This window comes from Alligator mississippiensis, chromosome 7 (assembly GCF_030867095.1).
Source record: "Alligator mississippiensis isolate rAllMis1 chromosome 7, rAllMis1, whole genome shotgun sequence".
Classification (NCBI taxonomy): Eukaryota; Metazoa; Chordata; order Crocodylia; family Alligatoridae; genus Alligator; species Alligator mississippiensis.
Window position 1 is genome coordinate 8,764,041 of NC_081830.1, and position 19,897 is coordinate 8,783,937.

The 19,897-nt window shown below is 45.7% G+C and overlaps 1 protein-coding gene across 3 annotated transcripts; it reads left to right on the forward strand.

The window, feature by feature from the left end:
• The first annotated feature begins 629 nt into the window (after positions 1 to 629).
• On the forward strand, positions 630 to 15,766 carry LOC106739987 (peroxidasin homolog). Of its 3 annotated transcripts, none has more exons than XM_019487648.2 (7): positions 630 to 807; positions 3,836 to 3,874; positions 8,566 to 8,770; positions 11,233 to 11,529; positions 12,073 to 12,363; positions 14,188 to 14,517; positions 14,751 to 15,766. In XM_019487648.2, exons 1-7 carry the CDS (start codon positions 766 to 768, stop codon positions 14,843 to 14,845), a joined length of 1,299 nt encoding a protein of 432 aa, XP_019343193.2. In that variant the 5' UTR covers positions 630 to 765; the 3' UTR covers positions 14,846 to 15,766. The 3 variants fall into 3 exon arrangements, with proteins under 3 accessions (XP_019343193.2, XP_019343189.2, XP_019343202.2); XM_019487644.2 differs by lacking the exon at positions 630 to 807 and adding an exon at positions 3,616 to 3,685 and having other exon boundaries at positions 8,474 to 8,770; XM_019487657.2 differs by lacking the exon at positions 630 to 807 and adding an exon at positions 3,648 to 3,685.
• The last annotated feature ends 4,131 nt before the right edge of the window (positions 15,767 to 19,897 follow it).

A 19,897-nucleotide genomic window follows, 5' to 3' on the forward strand; every position in this document is an offset into this window, starting at 1 on the left:
GGTTAAGAGCTCCAGGAGCTACCTAAAATTAATGTGTAACAAGGCTCAAAGGCTACAAACATGATGGGGCAGGGGATGGAAAGCCTAGTAAGAGGAGACATGGAGAGGTTTGGCAAAAAAGGGTTATAGTTGCTCTCTAAAAATTCATTTGTTGGAGGGAGAGTGGAGGAGAAACACCAGGGAGGAGGAAGAGGTGACTAAATTAAAGGGGTGCAGTAGATTAGTCTAATGGGCATTAAGCATCACACAAAAAGCATTTATCTGCACTCATGCACAATAGCATTAGTCCAATGGGCATTAAGTGTCACACAAAAAGCGTCCGTGTGTGCCAATGCTCAGTAGTTCTGATTATGGAACATTAACTTAGTACCTGTTGTTATTACAAGTACTAAACTTAATGCGCTGAAATTGTGATGTATTAATGAACATGTAATTATGCCCACACTGTTAGGAACCAAGTGGATTAGAACTGAGGTTTTTTGGGTTTGTTTTTACGAAAAGTCCATTTTCTAAAAAATGGACTATTGGAGGTTTTGGAAGTTGTTATGGACTTTGTGTTGAATTTGGCAAATATCTTCAAAGTTAAAAAGATACCCAAAGGAAGTTGTGGTTTGTTTTGTTTTTTTCCAGAGGCACCCATGGCTCCATCTCTGTCCATGAGTCTGTCACCAAGCACACCTTCCCGGAGACTCTGTGGGGCTTGTGTGTTCTGTTCTTCCTTCAACAGAGGGAGTTAAAGAATTTCACTTCTTTGGAGGCAGTGACATGGCTGTCTCAGCTCTGGTTTCATCCAGATACATCTACAATGTGAGTATGTCAGGGCCAAAGGCCCTAGGATTGTGCACTTGTACATACTGTGTATAGCTTTCTGAATGGACTGTCTGATCCAGGAGGAGCAATTTAGTTTATATCCATGTGATAGGCGAGTCCTGCATAGCCCTGCGCGCTCCATCCATCCTTTCTCTTTGCCACTCTGATCCCTCCACCTCTCTCTCCTGTCCATTAGTCCTTGTGTCTATTTATCCCTATACGAACCATCTCTCTCTGTGGCTGTCCATGGAGCCCCTGCCATCCATCCATACAGAAAATCCATTACTCTGTTTCCCAGCTGGTGAGAGCAATCTTACATCAACACAATTTCCTCAGCACCCTGGAGGGTGCCACTCTCAAGCACACCAAGTTCACTTGCTCTTCTACCAAACCAAGAAACAAGGCAATGACACTGGGAGTGAAACAAGTGCAGAGGAAATCATCCATCATCCCTCCTATGAACCTGGTTGCAGAAATCCTAAGAGCAGCAGTGGGGAACATTTTCAGTGTGGCATTACCATCTCATTTCTGGGTTTGGTACATGTGGAGCTGCCAGTTATATAGCTCCCAAAGATGGCCATCCAACAGCCAAAAGAATGATAACTCAAGATAATTGTATAAAGGCCAACCATCTAGTGAACAAAAAGCACTGCTTACCTGCTACAGTGGGTTTCTGGATAGACTCACAGTTACCTAACATCAGCCTGGCAGCTCAGCTTTCTATAAGGTGGCTTTAAGTCATGGCCCCCTTAGAAATCATCCCAATAGCCCATGTCATAGTAGCCAACATGGTGGCCTGAATGCACGTAGCATGGTGTGAACAGAGCTGCCCTCTCACTGACTGGAAAATGCTGATAGGATCATCTTGCTATCAGTCAGTTTTACCAGAGCATGGGGGCTCAGATACTCAGGCCCACAGCTAAAGAAGAGGACGGTCAGTCAAAGGTTCTTTCTTCTCCTCATCAACTCTAACACTAGAATAGCTATGATTTAGTATTTTTGTCGTCATCTCCTAAGATTACTTAGAGCAGTTCTCACTTTTCCCTGAAGGAGGGAGCAAATACACACATAATTCCAATTATTAAATCACCATTGATTCTTTCCTGTCTATAGCCCACAAAATCAATTGGAACTGGAAAGTGCTGGTGAATGGCTTTTTCTTCACAATTAATGGCCTCATCTTCCTTACCTCCCATTTTCTGAAGAAAAGAGAAGGTAACAAGCTTATTTTGTGGCAAGCACAGAGGTGACTAGTCATGTCTGTCAGGCAAAAGGTGGAGCAGGGTGGCGCCTTAGAGATTAATTGGTTCAGAGAGGCATGAACTTTCATAAGCAACAACCTACTTCATCAAATGTAACTGCCAAATAGGTCGTTGCTTATGAAAGTTTATGCTTCTCTGAACCAATTAGTCTCTAAGGCAATAATTCACAACCAGGATGCCATGACACCCTTGGGTGCCTTGAGATACCTTTGAAGGTGCTGCAGTGCCACGCAATATTAGCATGGTTAGGTGGGCAAACACCTACATGATTCACAAGATAAATCCAGAGATTTCAAATAGGAATCTATTGGATCAAAATGTAGCCTGTTGTCTTCTTGAATTCTTTGCAAGAGAAGAATTATTCTATTAGCTTTTACTTTATTATTTTTCTGTAGTAAAAAAAAATTAAGCTAAGATTTGACATTTTCTTAAGGCTGCCTTGAGTCTGACAAGGAGTGCCTTGATTCTAAGAAGGATGAGGACCATTCCTTTAAGGGGCCACACTGCTCTACCTTCTTCTGCCTTTATGGCAACAGGTTCCAGATTCCTGTTTCCATGTCCAAAAAACTCACTTCAGGTGAAGTTTCTCCTGTTTGATACAATATTTGCATGGTGCTAATGCAGAGGGAAGGTCTGGGATATATGGGCTGGAACGTCTTTGGAGTGAATGAGCCAGATCTCACAACTGCTGCTAATCAGATATCTTCCCCTATTAGAAGGTGTAAACTGGCCATGGTTTCATTTGAGCCATGGGCCAAATCCACACCTGCCCATGGTGCTAGCAGAATCAGTGGTCCCGGACTCCCAGCTGGATCACTATCTTCACTGTTCTGCTGGAGTGAATGGGGCCAGATGTTCAGCTGGCCTGGTGGAAGGCAGAACCTTATAACTTGCATAATTCAGCAGCCCAATCACTGCTCCGTAATTTGGAGGATGATCTCACCAGGCCTTGTGACAGCAGTTGGTTCTGTCAGTAGCTGCAACCTTTTCGATCAATCTTTCATGTAAAATCCCCAGCATGCCTTTGACCTTTCCTTAGGACATGTAGGCGATGCTTGGTCTGTATGTACTATGGGGAAGTCCCCCATGTAGCTCCATGCTTGAAATGGGGCCAGCTTTGATGACCAAAGAGTTCAGCTAAGAATGAATCCCTCTGTCCTTTTGCAGATATGTATGTGCTGTAAAAGGACATGGCATTCTTTTGGCATCCATTGGCTCAGGTCCTCCAAGACAATAAACTGGACCTGATCCCAGGATGTAAATCAGCTCTATTTCCAGTAATATTAATGGGTATGTATCTCATGTGAACCACCTCTATTGTAGTGCAATTCCAGTTCCCCTAGTGGGTATAGGGAAGATGAAAACTGCTGACCCTTCACATTTCAAAATTGTACGGCTACGAAGCGTGAGGGACACTAAGATTTTGACACTGTCAGTAGCTGCAGCTGTTCCCAGCTGCTTGTTTTACAAACACCCCTGCCACCTCCTTGGCCATGTGATGAAATTGCTGCGTCAGCACATGCTATAAGGAAGCTCCCAGAGCAGAGAATACAGAAGTAAATGTCAGTGTGATCAGTTCAGAATGAAATTCATTTTCCTCCTGCCTCTACTGGGTAAGTCTCTTTCCTCACTAACTTTGGAGTGCGCAACCCTACATCCAGCATCTTGTCCTAGCAACACAGCTTACATCAACTCCTCTATTCATTCATATTTTGGGTGGGCCCAGCCCCAGAGGTTCTCACATCATATTTTCTGTCTTTCAGCCTTCTTCCAGACTTTCCCTAGGCTGGCACGCCCTGCAGGTAAGGTTGGTTCAAATCAGAGCTAAGATGCTGCTAATTCCTTTGAAGGTAACACTGAGGGAGGGGGACGTGTGGGTGTCATGGGAGGAGGCATCTTCTGGAAGTTTGTGTAACTTTCTGGGCTGTGCGTAAGTCTCTTCAGGGGTGGAGCTGTGGGTGTACATGAACATGAATTCTTTTCTAGGGAAATCTTAGTGTTTCTGTGTGTGGAGACAGGAAGGGGATTGTGGGAAGGGGAATCTGGTGGTATCCTGGTGGTCTTGGATATCATTATGTGGGTACCCCTGGGGTGGAGTTTCTCTGCTCTTTGCTTCCGGGGTACATCTACATGGCTTCTCTCCCAGCCAGTTTATGGCTGACAAAATTTAAGCCTGACCTACGTGCTCCCATGACAAGTCAGCAAAGACCAGCAGTTAGAGTAGATGACTCAGAAGTTTTAAACTTCTGGGTTAAAATTTGTGGGGAACACAACACAAGGGACACAGTGGTGAGAGTCTACTACAGACCTCCCACCCAAACTCAAGAGCTTGACTAGGAGTTCACCAAGGAATTGTCTGAGGCTGCATGCTCCAGGTCCATGGTTGTCATGGGAGACTTCAACTACCCAGACATCTCGTGGGAAGAGCACTCAGCTAAATCCGAGTGGTCGCAATGCTTCCTCTCGTGCGTGGATGAGCTGTATCTGACGCAAGAGGTCTATGGGCCAACAAGAGGTAAAGCGCTGCTCAACCTGGTACTGGCAACCGGGGATGACCTAATCAGCAACCTAATGATCAATGGGAAGCTGGGTGACAGCGACCATGAGCTGATCACCTTCACCATCCGCCATAAAGCTGGCAAGTCAATTAGTAATACAGAAATCCTTGACTTCAGGAAAGCTAACTTTGACAAGCTAAGGAGGCTTGTTGGTGAGGCCCTACGACCCCAAGAGGAGGGGAGTTCAGGAAGAGTGGTTGCTCCTTAAGGGAGTGATCCTCGATGCACAAGCTAATTCTATTCCATCTCAGAGGAAAGGCAGCAAGAGGGCACAGCAGCCACCTTGGCTCTCCAGGGAACTAGCGGACCTCCTGTGGCTAAAAAGAAAGGCCTACAAAGGATGGAGTACGGGATCCACCTCCAAGGAGGAATATTCCGCACTGGTCCGGACCTGCAGGGAGTGAACCAGGAAAGCCACGACTGCAACAGAACTCCAACTAGCTACAAGTATCAAGAACAATAAAAAGTCCTTTTTTTAGATATGTGGGGAGCCGGAGGAAAAGCAAGGGCAACATTGGACCCCTGCTAAACCAGATGGGACAACCAACACCCAGGAAAAAGCCAACCTATTAAATGGGTACTTTACATCGGTTTTTCATCAGTCCCATGGGATGCCCCTGCCCACTACAGGACAGGGAGGCCTGGGTGATGGAGATTCCCTGCACTCCATCAATGCTGACCTTGTGAAGGAACACCTTGAGAGGCTGGATACCTTCAAGTCAGCCGGCCCTGACAATCCACACCCCAGGGTACTTAAGGAGCTGGCTAGCATCATAGCCCAGCCCCTCGCATGGATCTTTGAGAACTCCTAGTGCTCTGGTGAAGAGCCCAAAGACTGGAAGAAGGCCAATGTGGTGCCTATCTTCAAGAAAGGGAGGAAAATGGATCTGGCAAACTACAGGCCCATCAGCCTGACCTCTATCCTGGGGAAGGTCTTAGAAAAGATTATCAAAGAGGCCATTCTTAACAGACTGGCCGACGGCAACATCCTGAGGGATACCCAGCATGGGTTTGTTGTGGGTAGGTCTTGCTTGACCAATCTCATTTCCTTTTACGACCAGGTGACCTATCACCTGGACAAGGGAGAGGAGATTAATGTCATATATCTTAACTTCAAAAAGCCTTCGATTTGGTATCCCATGATCACCTCTTGGCAAAACTGGCCAACTGTGGCCTCAGATCCACCACAATCCATTGGCTGGGGAATTGGCTCCGTGGTCAGACCCAGAGGGTAGTATTTGATGGAAGTCAATTGTCATGGTGCCCTGTGACCAGTGGGGTCCCTCAAGGCTCTGTCCTTGGATTTATATTGTTCAACATCTTCATTAATGATGTGGACAGTGGAGTCAGAAGTGGACTGGCCAAGTTTGCCAATGATACCAAACTCTGGGGTAAAGCATCCACACCTGGAGACAGGAGGGTGATCCAGACTGACCTTGATAGGATCAGGAAATGGGTGGATAAGAACCTGACGGTGTTTAATACTGAAAAATGCAAGGTTCTCCACCTTAGGAGGAAAAACCTGCAGCATGCTTATAGGCTCGGCAGTGCTACACTGGTTAGCACTACAGATGAAAGGGACTTGGGGGTCATGATTGACCACAAGATGCATATGAGCCTTCAGTGTGATGTTACGGCTAGTAAAGTGAGCAAAACGCTGGCTTGCATCCATAGATGCTTCTCAAGCTAATCCCGGGACATCATTCTCCCGCTGTACTCGGCCTTGATGAGGCCGCAGCTGGAGTACTGCATCCAATTTTGGGCTCCACAATTCAAAAAGGATGTGGAGAAGCTTGAGAGGGTGCAGAGGAGGGCCACACGCATGATCAGAAGTCAGGAAAACAGACCTTATGATGAGAGGCTGAGAGCCATGGGGCTGTTCAGCCTGGAAAAGCGCAGGCTCAGGGGTGATCTGGTGGCCATCTATAAGTTTATTGGGGTGCTCATCAGGATCTGGGGGAAGGTCTGTTCACCAGAGCCCCCCAAGGGATGACAAGATCGAACGGTCACAAACTCCACTGTGACCGATTCAGGCTGGATATAAGAAAAAAATTCTTCACTGTCTGAGCCCCCAATGTTTGGAATGGACTGCCACCAGAGGCAGTTCAAGCACCCACTTTGAATGTCTTCAAGACACATTTGGATGTTTATCTTGCTGGGATCCCTTGCTGGGATGGGCAGGGGGCTGGACTCGATGATCCTCCGTGGTCCCTTCCAGCCCAAATGTCTATGAATCTATGAGAAACATATCTCCTTGACAGCTGGCAGACTTAGTGGCCTCAGCAGGGGCTAGCAGGCCTTCAGCTTTCACCCTGCTGTGCTTTAACACACACAGTGTCACCCATGTCACAAGTTTTGCTTGTCTGCAGCTTGAGGTGCAGTTCCCCCCAAACCCCTGTACCTAACACCTTGAAACTTGGCAGGCTTTGTGGCCTCACCAGGGGCTACCATCCCTGCAGTTTTCACCCCACTGTGGCTTAACACACACATAACACAAGTTTTGCTTTCAGAAATTTGGGGTGCAGTTTCCCAGAAACCCCTGCATCTATCACCTTGAAGCTTGGCGTGCATCATGCTCTCAGTAGAGGCTTGTATTCCTTCAAGTTTTGTCTGAATCAGCCAAAAGACAACAAAGTTATAGATATTTAATTGATTCCCCATTATACCCCAGGGCTGAATCTCCGAATCTTTTCCAAATTGATTCAGAAGCTCTGAATTGATTCGGAAAGCCTAAAGCTTCCTGTGATTTGATTTGGATTCATAGATTTGACCTCTGAATCATCCAAATCATCTCTGAATCTGAATCATGAGCCGAAGCTTTGCACAGCCCTAATAAGAAGTTAATTCTCCAATGAGAGAGGGTATAGTAAATCACCCCAGAATTGGGATAAAAGAAAATTGGTTTATTAATGAATTCTCCATGGGTTGTGGAGAACCCTGGCTGTTCTCACAGCTTGTGGTCTCCCTTTCACCCTCCACCATTGTGCAACCTACTTGCCTGAGTCAGTCAGCTCAACTCCAGGCTCACTCTCTTTTCAGAGGATCAGTACAGTAAGTCTCTCCTCTTTCTCTCTCACCTCTTTGCTTCACCCGTCCCTGTGGTTACCTTCACCTGGTCAGCTGGTCTTATCAGCAATCTGTTCCGGCACTGGGTTTGCCACTCCTGGCTTTCCCCGCTGAATCTCCTCATGCCGTGCTCCAAGGGGCAAAGAAACCCCCCCTGCCATGGACTTTAATAGCTGCTGGCTCCTAATCAGGCAACATTCACCCTGGATGCAATCCCTCTTCCCAACTGTGTCCCCTAAATAATTATCCTTGCCCTGTCCCTGACTCCCCGCTCCGCACTCGCAACTTTCTAACATCAAAGGAACAGAGCTGCCTTTGCCCTGTTACACACCTGTTCAAACGGCATGACTGGGAGCAATTAACTCCAGAACAATAAGCTTCACAATTTATTCAGGCACTGTAATTGCATGTGTACAATTGCCCAATCTGTTCCTTTGCTTTCTGCTCTCTGTCCAGTCTTCTACTGTGCCCCTTCCTGATCTACCACGTGCCACATATAGAGGCTTCCTGTGCCACTTGTGGCATGCATGGCTGGGATGAGTGTGGGGTCTAGTGCATCAAAAGAGGAGGATGCTAATAGTTAGGACTTTTTTTTTTTATCACTAGTGTGTAGAAGACCCATCCACAGCTGGTTGAACAAGTTCTCCAGGAAAATTATATCCCTTCTCCTCAGTCTCCCCATCTGCGAAATGTGGGCAGTGAGTCCATGTGAACCATTCCTAAGTCATTACCACCACATACGTACCAGGCTGAAAGGAAAATCTCTGTATGTTTCAGGCCTTCTACCTGCCCCTCACCTCTCCCTGGAGCCTTTGCTCCCAATTTACCTTCAGTGGGAAGAGATCTCCCTCATCTGCTCCCCTCCACAGGGAGAGGAGGCCACAAGTTACAGATTCTTCAACAATGAGATGGGAGAAATCTCTGAAGGAGTCTCCAGTCAGAGTGGGAAAGGCCAGGTGGTGACTGCAGTTCAGGGTGGGAATGCCGGAGTCTACACCTGCCAGTACTCAAGAGAGGAATCTGGGGAGAAGATCCTTTCTGGAGACAGCAATTCCATCCAGATACCAGTAGTAGGTAAGTCCCTGGGAGATAATTTTCCCTCTTCAAGACCACACTCCCAGTCAGACAGTCTCCTTGCAAGCTCCTCTGTCCCCTGCCTCTTGTGTTGAAGCAGGAGAATACAGTAGAACCATGAACAAAGACAACAGTCAGGCATGCTGACCCCTGCGTAGTCATGAAAATATGGAGTTGGTAGATTATGCTCTAACAGTTCCCTCTGTGTGCTTCCATTGCAGTTCTTGTGTAGCAGAACATTTAAATTCACCGTGAATTAGCTCATCTGCAACATGCAGATAAGATGGTTGTGATGTAACAGCTGAGGTGGAGCAGTTCCCCCTTGCTCATTAAAAGGAAAAGAAAGCCATTAAAAGGAAAGAAATAGCCCTGCAACCTTGCAGGCACAGTATGCTATGGATTGAAACATTATTTTCACTATAAACATATGTACTGGGTGCATCTACATATGCACTAATGCATCTTTTCTACTGCACTATAGGGTCTGTGGCCTGTGGCCAGCCCCATGTCATTCATTTGGCCTGTTCGAGATTTAGTACTTCCAAGCATTTATGCATATGCTGCAGGACTGAGGGAGAGGACTTTAATTAGAGAGGCTCCAAGAGCTAAATTACTAAATTAATGTGCTCCAAGAGCTAAGGTACTAAATTAATGCACATTAGGCTGCGCCAATACACAGCAGAGGATTTGTACTTTTTTTAGTGATGCTTAATGTGCAGTAGACTATTTTATTGTCATTAGCATAATGTAATTTTTTTTTTTATGTGACACTTTAATGCACAGTAAAATAGTCTACTGTGCAATAAAGTGTGTGTATAGATGCACCCACTGGGTATGTCTTTGGTCTCTCTCTCTATAAGTACCAAGAGTCAAAACCAAAGAGGCTGTAAAAATAAATAAATAAAACACAGGAATTGAAACAAAAGCAGAGATAAAGGTTGGGGGGAGAGAAATGACTGGCCCACCAAATGGGGAAGAAACTAGAAAGTTTATCTGGAAGTTCCATACTTCTAGAAAGTTTCTGCTTCCCTGTTCCCATGGGTCTAAAGGTATTCAGAATCTTCCAAGCCCTAGAAAAAGACATTAAAAAGTCAGGGGAGAGGTTTTCAGAGAAAAAGTCTGTAAAGTGGCATTACCACAGAGAAAGGAGCTAGGTGGTCCCAACTCAAAGATTCAGGACAAACCGGACCTTCTTCAGCTATGTACAGGAAGTCTGAAATTAAAGAAGGAAATAGGCATTTAGCAGAGCAGAGTAAATAGTTGGTTTTCTGGTTGTCTGGACAACCCAAAAGGAAAGATTTAAAGACGGAAATAGTTTCAAGATAAACCACAACAAAAGCTTTTCAGGTTTTCCTTTTAGTGAAAGAAGTTATAATTTAGAAATGCTCCCTAACAGGAGATGGAGAAAATTGGGACTTGGGAGATGGTCTGTCAGTCAGGGAGCAGCTACCTAGTTAGAGAGAGACCAAAGGTCAGTGGGGATTGCCTATTGCTCCATGATAAACATCATTGTTTAATTCTTCTCATTCACTTCTGTCCATGTTTATTGAGCCTGGTGATCGCTACATTCCTCACCAAAAAAAAAAAAAAAAAAAAATCAGGATGGTCTTTCCATTTTAATATGTTTTTTTTAACCCTATGCTTCAGCATTGACTTAATTAGATGTCAAAATGAAACAGCAGTACAAAAGAAACTGCTGAAATGCTTTCTTTGGCAGATGAAACATTTAGATTTTTCCAACATTTTTATTACCCATCCTTTTCTGGCTGATGCTGTTCACTGACTTCAACTTAAATTCACAATCTGGAAGTGTCCTTTTATATTTTTATTTTTTTTGCAAAAAGGAAAAAAAAAAAAGGAGGTTCCACCTTTGTGTTTAAGGTGTGTGTGTGTGTATGTATATGTATATATATATATATATAATTTATCTTGTAGCTTGGCTGTGGCTAAATGAGTCAGCTTTTGCTTTAAAAAGGTGCTTTGTAGTTATTTTGATCAACTGCTGTCACAAGCCTCTTAATCAAGTCTGCTCTGACTTGAAGAAATTACAACACACTGGAGCACACTTGCTTGCACATGTGTAGGTGCCCAAGATGATTATGCCAAAAGTAGCTCCCAATTTAAGTAGTTTTATTTCCACTCCTAGATGAAACATTTCAAAATAAAATGAAAGCATTAATTTTTCATTATTTTTTCTCTCATTTTTGTCCATTTATAATTAAAAACAAAGAAAAGTAAAGAAAATGGAGAGAGGAAAGACAGAGAGTTGGGTTAGGGTGCTATGTGAAGCAATGAAGGTTACATTTTAAATTCCTGCGTGGAGATTTCTTCTGGTATGTATCTGCTATGGCATTTTTCACAGCTAGGGAGGTGATGCTAGGCAGGGTAGTGAGGCTAAGCCTTTCAGCATGTTATGGATTCACTGCCCTGCCCTTAATTCTGCCTCTCTGCCACTGTTTCAGATTCTCTGCTCCCCCCTAAACTCTCGTTGGACCCTCTCTATGCCTTCTATTTCCAAGGGGAACACGTGACCCTCAGATGTTCAGCTCCTCTGGGGCAGAAGGGAGAAGGATACAGATTCTTCAAGCAAAGTGGGGAGCAGATTGTTGAGGTTTTTCCACACCACAAAAGTAATGACCAGTTCTTCATAACAGCTGAGCTGGGGGATGCTGGTATCTACATCTGTGAGTACTGGAGATGGGAATCTGGGCGAATGATTCCATCCAGGACAAGTGACCCTGTGTCCATATCAGTGTCAGGTGAGGCATCATTTGTCATGTGCCGACATGCTGGTGGTGGGAGAGCTATGTCTCATTAGTAAGACAATAAGGAACCTCTTGATATTATCTAGAGATACTGGCAATGACCTGATCATTTTCCAGGACTTGGAGAAAGAGTGCCACAGTTGCCTATTAGACAGTGACAAGGGCACTGCTGTAGGAAAGCTCACACTACTGGCATTCCCAACTGGTGTAAAGACAGGGCACTCCTTTGGTCACTGAGGTCCCTTACTGGGCATTGGAAGGGTACTGCTTTAGAGCAGTTTACATCACTGGAGATCTTGGCTGGATGCTTACAGGGCACTGTTTTGGGGAAGTTCATGCTGATTGACTCCTCTCCATAAATACTTTATGACACCCTATATTAGTGTATGCCTGTCGGTTACAAGGAGTGGCTGCTCTGGAGAAGAGAATCTGAAAACAAAGATGGGAGACTGAATTTGGACCTAACCCCACATTACTGAGGTTCAGTCCCTCACCAGTTGGGTTTGGACTACTAAAAGCCATTTCACTCTTTTCCAGACTCCCCAGTGAGACCCCGGCTCACTGTGACACCAGACCATCCCATCTACATGACAGGAGAATCCATAACCCTAATGTGCTCAGCTCCTACAAATGCTACCGTATTAGGGTTTAGGTTTTTCAGGGATGGACAAAACACTGGTTCACCTCTGGGCAATGGCTCTGCTCAACTACCTCTTTTGAGAATGGAGATAGAGGATGCTGGATCATACACCTGTGACTTCTGGGGACCAGAAGCAGTCCAGGAGATCCCATTGGAGCAGAGTGCACCTGTACAAATCATACTGATAGGTAAGCTATGGTATCTCCTTGGTGGAGTGTGTAAAGAGATCACAGACCAATGGTTAACCTAAGTCTTTACAGATGCCCCCCTCTACAAACACACATACATATGCACACACATTTGTGCATGTGCACACACACATTCTGTCTCTCTCACACACACACACACACACACACACACACACACACACATCTCTTGACTATCATGAGTAATTTCTCAGTTATCTAGGAAAGCTGGGTGAAAAACTGTGGGGTTTGGTTCACTGGTGGTTCAAAGGGACAATAAATAAGCATCTGTTTTAATCAATCCTAACCTTTTAAAAAATGCAGAAAAAAATGTACATTGAAAGAAGTGTTAAGTCCAAGCAAAGTGCTTGGCTGTTGATTTTTTTTATACATTTTTTTTAACTTTGAAAGAAATGAAATCGAAGGACATTTTGAAATTAAAAAAGTATTTCATATGGAACCCCCCCCCCCACATGTTTTGAGAGTTTTGTTTTCCAGAATATTTTTTTTTTGGGGGGGGGGGGGGGTCAACTCAGACACTTGGGCAAAACTAAAGAAAATTTGCTCAGTGTTTCATTTTTACCAAATATGCAATTTTTCCTTAAGCTCTGGATCTTTCCCTTAGTATTGACCACCTCTGCCTCCATCATGGATCTTCCGAATTCCCTACATCTCTCAAGATCCCTTGATCACTTGTGGTATTCCCCAGAATCATTTGGGATGAAATGGACATAATTATAACTGAAAGAGGTAGCTGGCCATGTTAGTCTAAAGCCAGGCAGAAGGCAGGGTAGATATACACTTTATAGTAAGTCTATAAGGTGCATTATTTACCTGCCTTCTTAAAATTATAGCCACCATCATTGACCAAAAAACCCCATGTCTACCCTACATGACTACCCAGTTATGCTTCCAAATTGAATAAGAACATGGCTGTCTGACATATCACTCATTGCTCACTATAGTTATCCAACATAATGAAGACAATACTGACCTCATACCACATATTATGGCTGTTCTACATGACCTAGAATAGTATCATCCATAAATGACTATGTAGTGTACCCAAAAATACAACACAGTCTGCCTGATGGGGTGAGAATGTGGTTTTGCACTCTGGTATCCCAAGATAACCAAGGATGTCACAACTCATCATGGTCATCCAAACTGGATACCTAGTCTGGGTCCCAACAAGAACTATTATACGGCTACTCCAAGAGACACCCACAATATGGATGGCCACCCATCACACACCTATCCATGATGGAGGCCTGTTGTCTACCACCATCTAACAGTAGGCTCTTGACCAGTCTGACTGCCATCTTTGTTGTTGTCTCTTGGTCTTTCAAAGGCTAGACTTTCTTTGATTCCCTTTCCATTTCCCACCCATGGAAATGTCCATAGCTATCATGAAGCAGAGCCATGGGGAGGACCATATAAGGAAGATTAATGGGGTCCCCCCATTGCCTTGCATGCCAAGGTTCTTCAGAACCTCCATTAACCCAACCACCTGAATATAACCATTGAAAAAACAGACAAGGAGAGTGTCTGAATGAAGTGGTCCCAACAACTTGCAGAACTTGGGGGAAGGTAGAAGTGCTGGAGTAAATTCAGCTCAAATTCAAATGCATCAAGTTCTGAATCTCTCCACTGTCCTGCCCCTGTTAATTCAGTCTTTCTGCTACCTCCTAGAGCCGGTTAGGCAATATAGCTCCCCCTTCCCCATCCCTCAGTCTCTGCTGCCCTCCTGTGCCTGTTAGGTGGTGAAGCTCTCTTTTCCCCTTGCAGTTCCCCACCTAACCTCTCCCATTTGCTGCTCCCTCTCAGATGCTTATACCCCACCAATGCTGATCATGGATCCTCCATCTAAAGTGGTGAGTGAAGGGTACCCCCTGTCCTTCACTTGTATAGCTCCTTGGAAGACTGAAGAGACAAGTTTTCACTTCTACAAGGATGGAACCAAGATTGTCCCTGGAAATACCAGGTCTGAAATGAGCAGCACAGAGCGCTGGCCCAGAAACGTGTTTAAAATCCCTGAGGTGGGTCTCAACATTAGTGGAGAATTCACCTGTATGTATGAGGAGAACATGAGCGGGAGATGGATCTCATCACCCTGGAGCCCAGCTGTAAATGTCACTGTGATTGCCTCCAGCAGAGGTGAGTAACTCTTATTTCCCTGCACTAAAACAAAGGAACAAAAACCCACCTCCCTCTAACAACGTCATGTTTCCATGGGAGCACCTCGCCTCAATGAAGAAATTATAGGGGAGGTCACGCTTGGTAAAGAGAGCTCTTGCCCTTCAGAGGGACACGTACATGTGTATGGACATACACAAACATGCGTCACTTAGCACAGTACAGCTTCATAAGAGTGTTTCCTCTCTTTGCAGTGCACGCACTTTTCTGGCTTCGATCGCTGGTGGTGGGAGCATCTTTCTTCATTATCAACAGTCTCATCTTCCTCATCTTTCACTGCTGCCTATAGAAATAAGGCCACCAGTGAACTTGTGGACAAGAAGTTCCCTATCTTGGAGGCCCAAATGCATGGGTCTTCCCCGTAGAAACCGGAATCTGTGGCCTGGAAGACTCGCATCTGAGAGCAGCTGGTTTTGAAGGGTTTTGAGGGCAAGGCTTGTCACAGCTCAGCAACCTCAGTACTTTTAGTGACTTGTTGAATGGTAGTCATTCTGGGATGGGTGGTGGAAGCGATTTATAACAAGACAAGAATGCTGTACCTGAGAGCTAGAATCCTGTTAACCACCGAAGTGGCAGAAGCTCAGCTCTGTGATGGGGTACTGGGGTCAGCACTGTCTTCCAGGGGACACCACCTTTTATTAAATCCAACCCTGTGCAGCACAGGGCCTCCTGGCACCACTCTGGTGCATTTGGAATCAGCACTGACCCTGAAAGGAAAGCACTAACTACTGAGACCTCTACCTGATGCCCAGCAAAAGAGTGCTCCCTAGGACCATGCCAGGGTACTTGAGCCAGCAAGGGAACAAAGGTCACTCTTAGACCCCCCTCATTTCCCCCTAGCCACTTGCATCCCCCAGTATTGTACTGAGGCAAGGGGAAGCCCTGAGTGCAAGAGAAGAGTGCCCTTTACTGCGTCACTTCAATTCCATGTTACCTCTTTGTTCCATTTAGTGACTGGAATCAAATCATTGCAACCCACCAATATGGCTGAGCCCTGGGAGGTCCAATTTGTCAGAGGACATTGATAGAGATGCATCCGGCTCTAAAAACAACTGGGCTTGACTGATAGAGATGCATCCGGCTCTAAAAACAACTGGGCTTGACTGAATGGGCATTGCTTTTTTGTTGTTTTAGGTTTCCAAGACTTGCTGGAAATGTTTAGGCAGCTCCTTTCCCTGTGGTAATAAGGCAATAAAGGATTTGAGAAAATACTCTCTAAGCACGCTCCTTGTGTTTCCTTGTAAGCGAAGGGCAGAAATTTTTCTCCCCAGGAGTGTGTCAACTGAAGGTTACAATGTGGCAGTCACCCGAAGGAGACAGGCTGTGAGGATGCCTGGATTCTGTTCCTGAATCTTAGAGGATGTTGACATCTAGCAGACAAGGGCTGGGGACAGGACTCCTGTGTTCTCCCCTGATTAGGGGAGGGGCTGTTGGTTAGAGCTGGGAGTCAGGAGTCCTGGGTGCTATTTCCTTCTCTGCCACTAAGTTACTTTTTGACCTTAGGAGAGTCACTTGGTTGGACTCTGCTTTCACCCTAGTCTTTCCCTTATCTTGTCTAGTTAGATAATCAGCTCCCCAGGGTGCTCGAGACTTCTCCACATTTTACATTTTTAGAAAATAGGGGTAGAAGGGAACCTTCTGAGTCATCGCGTGAGTCCCCTGCTAACCCCAGCAACTGCATCTCGGGATCCTTTTAGTGAGCAGTTCCACATTAAAACCAGTAAGGGTTGATTTTCCCCCCACCTTCCCCCGCGACCCCCTTCCGAGAGGTACTGCACGCCAGGAAAATACCAAACACAGTACTTGCATTATAAAGGAGAGGGAGAATAGACCCAGATAACTAGATGCCTGTTAATTTAACCTCAAAATTATGGAAGGCAAAAGGAAAAGGAGAGAAAATGTGATATGGATTCACCAAAGGTAGCTAGTCCCAGACTATCATGATACTTTTCCTTTGTCTAGATTGCTCAGTTCTCTTCTTTAGGAAAAGTGGTAGATTATATCTCTCTGGGCTTCAATAAAACATTTGATATGATGATATATTGGGTAAGATGGAGAACATGGAAATCAGAAGAAGAACTAGAAGGTAGTCAAGGAGCTGTCCAATGAGGAGACAGCAGCATGTTGTGCAGAATGAGGAAGTAGCAGCTTGGTTAATAATGAAGTTCCTCAGTTGTTGGTGTAAGGACTTGTCTTATTTAATATTTTCACAAATGACCTTCACATAAAATCTAGGAGCCAGCTAAAGACAGTTTCAGGAGAGTGAGGAGGTATTGCCAGCACAAGTGAAGACTGGGAGAAGGCACAAGAGGAGCTGAATGAACTTAATGCCTGGAGTAAGAGACGTGGAATGAAACTCAATAAGGCAAAATACAAAGCTATGCTATGCAGGCCGGGAAAAATACCCAGAACTCCTACCATGTGATAGGAGGTCATCAGATGGAAATGATGGAGAAGAAGGACATTAGTGTCCTACTTTACTATAAGATAGCTGAGCTACATGCCTCACCTTGCTGTCAAGAAGGTAAATGTAATCTTAGGCTACATAATTAATCATAGGCAGGATAATTATTGATTAGTAATCCGATTGTATGAAGCAGAGGTGGGACCTCATATGTGTACTATTCTAGTCACCCATGTTTAGGGAAGATGAATTAAAATGAGAACAGGTGCAGAGAAAGGCTGACAGGGTCACCAACAGGGTGGAGAACCACAAAAAGAGTGGGGCTTTGTTTGTCTTAGCATGTGGCAGGCTCAGGAGGGGATGGGAGGGCCATCTATAAATAGACCAAGGACTGACAGTAAACTCCAGTGAGAGAATAAACTGTGTATGCAAAAAAAAGTAAAGAGGAAGGGAAGGTCATGCATAAATCCTGGAGGCTGGAGAAAGTACCAGTTTCTGGAACAGGCTCCCAATAAGGAAGCATGAGAGCAAAAGAGGGGTTTACCTTTATGGTGGAACTTGAATGGTTCCTGAGTAGAAAGGGCTGGAATAGATGAGCTATGTGAGCCCTTCCACTCCTTTGTCCATATATTCCTTACTAGAGGAGAAGTAAGTGTGAGGATGCTCTGGTTCTATCCAGTGGCAGATTTAGAGTTAGTGGGGCCCTGTGCACAGCTTCATTTTTGTCCCTCCTGTGGCGGGCCAGTAGGGGACGCTCCTGCGTTGAGCCGCCCACTTCCCTGCGCCCGCCCACCTTCCAGGCTCCGAGTGCTTCCCAGGCTCTGGGGTGCCGCACGTCCGGCTGACCCCTTCCCTGGAGCACACCCACTAGCCTGGGGTTCCCGCTGCCACCATCCAAGGCTCTGGACTCACTTCTGGCTCTGCGCGCCTTGGAAAACACAGGCCTGATCGTCCAATGGGTACTAGACCCAATACAGGCACTTGGGGCACTTCCCCAAGTCAGGGGCTTAATAGGAAAGTCTCCCTTAGTCCACAGACCTAAGGGGCCTCCTCGGCATAATTTAGACCCACCCCTCAATAAGTCTCCCACACCGGTCACAAAGGAGAACTTTATTGATCACAGGGGGTAGGGCGGAAACAGGGTAAAAGGTAGAGCAGTATCATAGAAATATCAGAGGAATCCCATAGAGCAAACCAGTATGGCTGAGGTAGCCTTTTGATCTCGCATCTGAGTTACTGTAAGCTAAATATCTAGTCTGATCTCGAGTAGCTTACTCACACACATCATCCAGAGGTGGTTGGAGTTTTCCTCTGGAGGCAAGGCACTCTTTGAGCATGCAGTTATGAGGAGAGAGCCTGTTTCAGATGGTGAAGCTCCTCTCCCAGTTTCACATTCACCTGGGTAACTGCATGGCTAATGACTGCCTTCTTCCTGGACCGGGCCTTTAAATAACCTTTCTGACCTCAGCAGCCTGGTCCAATCGAAGCTGCCAGTGCTGGCCACAAGCCAACCAATTAAAAAAAAACATCCCTGGCTACCTGGGCTGGTGAGTGGGGCTTTTCCCTCCCCCTCCCCAGGTGACCAGAGAATCCACATCCGAGGCACCAGGCTTTTGTCATGTCAGCAGGGAGGAAGATCCCCCTCCCTGAGGAATTCAACACCAGCCTCTCATGCTGGCAGAGACAGATCTCTGGAGAGGGGCACAGACCGTGGCATTTCTGCCACCCCCCACCCCCACCCCTCGGGACCCAGCCAAGAAAAAGAACATTCAAGAATGATGAAGCAAATTTGTTGCTAGACTACTTCAAAAAAACATGTTTAAAGCACAGTTTGCAGAAGTTCACAAAATGCAGAACGCCTGGACTGCTTTGCAATGTGCAACACTTATTAAGTTCAGTCATTTGTCAGATTTGTCCTGTATTTTTGGGCCCCCTGTCACCTGCATGGTTTGGTTCATGGTAAACCCACCCCCCACCATCTAGTAGGCTGGAGCACTGGGGGTTGGGAGCCAGAAGTCCTGGGTTCTGACGCTGAGTGTGAGGAAGGGATGGGTATTCATTGATTATAACAGGGGGTCTGGGATCCAAGAATCCTGAGTGCTATTTTTGGCTGCAGAAGGGGCACAGGGTCTATAGGATGGCAACAAAACAGCTGGGAGTTAAGATCCAGTGGGTTGGGGGTGGGGAGTAGAGTCTAGTAGATTATTTCAGGAAGGACTGGGACCTAGGGCTCTCCATGCCAACAGAGGGAATTGTTTGGAAAAGGTATATCTGTCTAGCATTTTGCAGTGATCTTGATAGCCTTGCTGTGCAGTGTCCTATTCACCTGTACTTGTTCTGCATCTGCCAGATCTGGAAATAGGGAAATGATGACTCTCCAGGGCTTCCTGGGTGGGGAAGTTTTCTCAGTGGCTGTTACAGGTAGTCATAGCTTGCTTATGGGTAAAGCACATCAAATGGTATTTCAGTAACAGCATGGGAGTACCTCCAGGTAGACACAGTTTAGACTCTTTCAGATGAGGACAAAGCAGAATCAGCATCTGGAACCAGGATCTGAACCAATGCTCCAACAGGAATTTAGTCACACATTAACAGTGAGGGTGATTAGCCACTAGAACTCCCCCTGGAAGTGGTGGACTCTCCACCTCTCCATGTCTGGCCAATGTGGGTAGATGCCTCCTTGGAAGAGTTGTCCTCCAGATGGGAGGATGTTTTCATGATACTTGAGGACCCATTCTACCCTCTGATTGTATAAGAAATGGGTTTATCCACAGACAAGGATTGATGATGCTGGCATTCCAACCTTCAAATGTTGAAAGAGGATCATGGAGATGGAGCAGCTGGAGAAGGTAGACAACAAGGCTCTGGCTGAAGCAGCCAGGGTGTGTGGTCTAGGTATGGCCGGTTATGCCATTGTGGTCAAAAGTGCAGGAAGGA

Coding starts and splice junctions, on each gene's coding strand:
- LOC106739987 (XM_019487644.2), top strand. CDS start 3,655: ATGAAATTCATTTTCCTCCTGCCTCTACTGG. Junction 12,364..14,187: donor TGTACAAATCATACTGATAG/GTAAGCTATGGT, acceptor GCTCCCTCTCAG/ATGCTTATACCCCACCAATG. Junction 14,518..14,750: donor TGTGATTGCCTCCAGCAGAG/GTGAGTAACTCT, acceptor CTCTCTTTGCAG/TGCACGCACTTTTCTGGCTT.